The sequence below is a fragment of the Stegastes partitus genome, unplaced genomic scaffold, assembly GCF_000690725.1.
Source record: "Stegastes partitus isolate 25-593 unplaced genomic scaffold, Stegastes_partitus-1.0.2 Scaffold1033, whole genome shotgun sequence".
In the NCBI taxonomy this organism is placed as follows: domain Eukaryota; kingdom Metazoa; phylum Chordata; class Actinopteri; family Pomacentridae; genus Stegastes; species Stegastes partitus.
The window spans coordinates 136,487-140,062 of record NW_007578764.1 but is presented as its reverse complement, the minus strand read 5'-3'; the positions used below and the strand labels follow the sequence as shown (position 1 = coordinate 140,062).

Below are 3,576 nucleotides of genomic sequence, written 5' to 3'. Positions count from 1 at the left end.
TGACTGACCTGTGGTGACTGACCTGTGGTGACTGACTTGTGGTGACCTCTGGTGACTGACCTGTGGTGACTGACCTGTGGTGACCTGTGATGATTGACCTGTGGTGACTGACCTCTGATGATTGACCTGTGGTGACCTGTGATGACTGACCTGTGGTGACTGACCTGTGATGACTGACCTGTGGTGACTGACCTGCGGTGACTGAACTCTGATGATTGACCTCTGGTGACCTGTGGTGACTGACCTCTGGTGAATGACCTGTGGTGACCTCTGATAATTCTGACCTCTGAGGTCTATATTTTTCATCGTATTTTACTTTACATTCATTTCACACCCCACTCTATTATTCTGTGTTGTCTTTTTGCTTTTGTTCACCCCTTTGTTGAATGTTCATGCTGCTGAATTTCCGTCTGGGGACGAATAAAGTCAGTCTAAGTCTAAGTCTAAGTCGGAATTATTATATTAAAATCAGAGCTGAAATCCAGAAACAGGATCCTAGCGTAGGTTCCTGCCTTGTCCAGATGCTGGAGGATGGCGTTTAGAGCTTCGCTGACAGCACTGTCTCCAGACCTGTTGGCTCTGTCGGCGAACTGCAGGGTCCAGGAGCAGGTCAGTGATGGATTAAAGCTGGGACAACACAAGACGCTCAGATGACTTCATCACCACAGAGGTCTGTCGTCATTCAGTTCAGTGGTCCTGATTTCTTTGGGAAGGGAATGATGGTGGAGGTCTTGAAACAGACTGGTCTGTGGCACATCTCCAGTGAGGTGTTGAAAATATCAGTAAACACTGAAGACAGCTGGTCCAGTGCTTCAAGGTGGATGGAGACACAAAATCCAGCCCGGCTGCTCTGTGAGGGTTCTGTTCCTGTTGACATCTGTCTCCAGGATGGTGAGAGGAGTCTCTGTGGTGGTGGGGGACCGGGGTTTGGACTCTCATGTTGTGGAGGGGTCAAGACTCCTGATGAAGGGCAGCTAATGGGCTGGAGCTGGGGATGGGTTGTGAACACAAGCGGTAGACGTCTCTGGTCCGGTCACAGATGTACTGAATGAGTCCCAGGACACACGGAAGTTCTGCACAAACTGTTGAAGTCCGGTCCAACTGTGTCCCAGCAGCAGCACCACAGTGGTGGAGAACAGGACTGTTAGAACGTCGGTATTTAGCTTAGAAATGAGGTGTTCTGGTGACAAACGGACCTCAGCTACACACTGTTTGTTCTGCTCATAGAGAAGACCTCATGAGAACACATCACTGGGCTTCATGCTGGACAGATGTGACACCAGAACCTCCTGGTTCACTCTGTCAAAGTCATCTCTGGTCTCACACCGGTCTGAGCACCGCGGCCACCAGCAGCAGCTAGCGCAGCCTGCTATGTGGGGCGTTCAGGGAACATCGTAAACTGTAGCGTCTATGGATAAGAACATGTTCAGCAGGTCAGATGTTTCTCCTGTGACCAGGTGGGAAGTGAGACCAGATGAGAAAGTGGGTCACACTGGTACCAAAGTCCGTCTGGACTCCTGTGTGGACTTCTGTGTGGTGCCAGCGTTGTTCAGTAAACGGCTCCGTATGCAGTGACGTACGGTTCTGACTGGGCTCCTGGCTGATGGAGAAGCAACCAGGTTCTGAGGAGGTGCCAGATGTGACCCAACTGAGCCCTGGAACCAGCACCTGGTTCTTCTGGGTGGACAAGGGGTACGAGGGGCAGAGTCTCTGTCTCAGGAATGGTGTTGAAGCTTCTCAGAGTTCTTTAGTTTCATTTAGCACCTTCATAAATCTCGACTTCAGCTCCTTAAACCTGCTTTTGTCTCTGAAACGCCTCTTCCTTCTCCAACCTCAATTAACTGAGTGTAGCTGTGAACCAGATGTTGGTCCTCATAACTCCCTGTGATGCACCATGGTCCACAGCGGTCCTAACAAAGGCTGATACATCACAGCACAGTTTCCGTGTGCTCATCCACACAGTCAGTCCAGTCCTGAACACACCCCAGTCAATCCAGTCCTGAACACAGCTGTAGGTCCTCCACAGCCTCGCTGAGCCACTGCTCCGATGTTCTCAGGTATCCACTCATTGTACACTGTGCCTCCTGCCTGCATGTTGGCCTGTAAACGCCAAGCGGTATGAACGAAACACTGTCATGCATGGAGTAGAAATGATTGCAGTTGAACAAACAGGATGCCAGATGTGGAGAGCAGTGGTCCTGAATCACTGTCACATGTTTACACCAGTCGGTAACGAAACATAACTTTCACTGGACAGCTCCATGTGGCGGTCCGTTCTGAGTTCTGTCATCAGTTACTGCAAACGCTTAGACAGCGAAGAGACCAAACATTCGTTTGAACAGAGTCAGACAAGGAGTTGTGAAGTGACATTTACCTGAACCCAGGTGACGTGAGCTGTTTTCTGTGCGTGGAGCATTTTGGTGTGACAGTCGATCATCTGCCTGTGAAGTGAAAGTTCAGCTCCTGACTGATGCTCCACTGAAGGCAGCTCTCTGACCTTCTCTCTCTACAGGGCTCTCCAGTTGGAATCCCCCCCCTCCTCTTCCTCTTCCTCCCCCCTCTCTCCCCCCTCCACCCCCCCCTCCCTCACAGCCGCAGGACCCGCCCACACAGAACACCTGCCACCTGACCACAACAGGTAACACAGTCAGGAGTCTGACAGTCAGTTGCGGATGAATTCAGTGCAAATCCTAAACATGTTCTCAGGTGACAGTCAGCAGCGTAATTAATCAACAATCAGTTAATCATTAACATGAATGCAGCAGACCTTGTTCTGTGGCTGGAACAGTATTTCTTTCAGCCCCAACACTTGATGTTCATGATTAAAGTGGTGACATCACACACTTACCTGTCGTAGGATTTCAGACCCAGTAGACTCTGATTAATCTGGTTGGAGGTCCTGAACCTCCTCAGAGTCTCTGTCATGGTCCCGTTGCTGCTAAACTCCCACAATGCTCTCTGCTGCCACCAGGAGCTGTAGTCTGTAGATGCCTCCTCTGGTCTCTACAGGATTAAACAGTGACAGGCTCCAGCTGGTGGAACAACCAGGTACTGCAGCTGGCATACATTAATTTTCTGACATGCGTGAACTTCTGCTGTCTGTCTGCTGCCTGAGTGGTTATTTTATTTTAAATTTGCAGTTCATTAATTGATTATCACTGTGATGGACTGGTTACCTGTCCAGGTGAACCTGCCTTCATCCTGAGTCAGCTGGGATAGGCTCCACCCCCCACGACCCCAGTGAGGGTTAAGGTGTAGAGATGATGGATGGATGGATAGATGATTAACCCATCATCAACATCCCCAGTGAATACTTAAGAAAATGATACAGAGAGACCCAAAAAACCCAAAACCATAGTTTCCTTGAACAGCATTGGTGGGATAAAAGCTTCTCTTTACCAGGAGAACTTCATCAGAACCAGGCTAGGGTGAGGATGAAGGGGGAGAGAACAGGGCAGCAGATGGAGAACAGACAAACATAAGGGAACAATAAACTGTTTGGAGGTTAGTGAGGCCAGAAACTGCAGATCGGAGATGTGTAGCTCGAGAGGAGCCCAGTGCATCATGGGAGTCCCC

At 49.9% G+C, this 3,576-nt stretch overlaps 1 protein-coding gene across 1 annotated transcript in view; it reads left to right on the top strand.

Annotated features, from left to right (window-relative positions):
• The window catches only part of irak1 (interleukin-1 receptor-associated kinase 1), a 22,663-nt gene that overhangs the window by 7,096 nt on the left and 11,991 nt on the right, over nucleotides 1-3,576 (top strand). Inside the window, exon 2 of the mRNA XM_008295242.1 lies at nucleotides 2,513-2,535. Coding sequence (XP_008293464.1) covers nucleotides 2,513-2,535 — 23 coding nt within the window. The remainder of the gene's footprint in view (nucleotides 1-2,512; nucleotides 2,536-3,576) is intronic.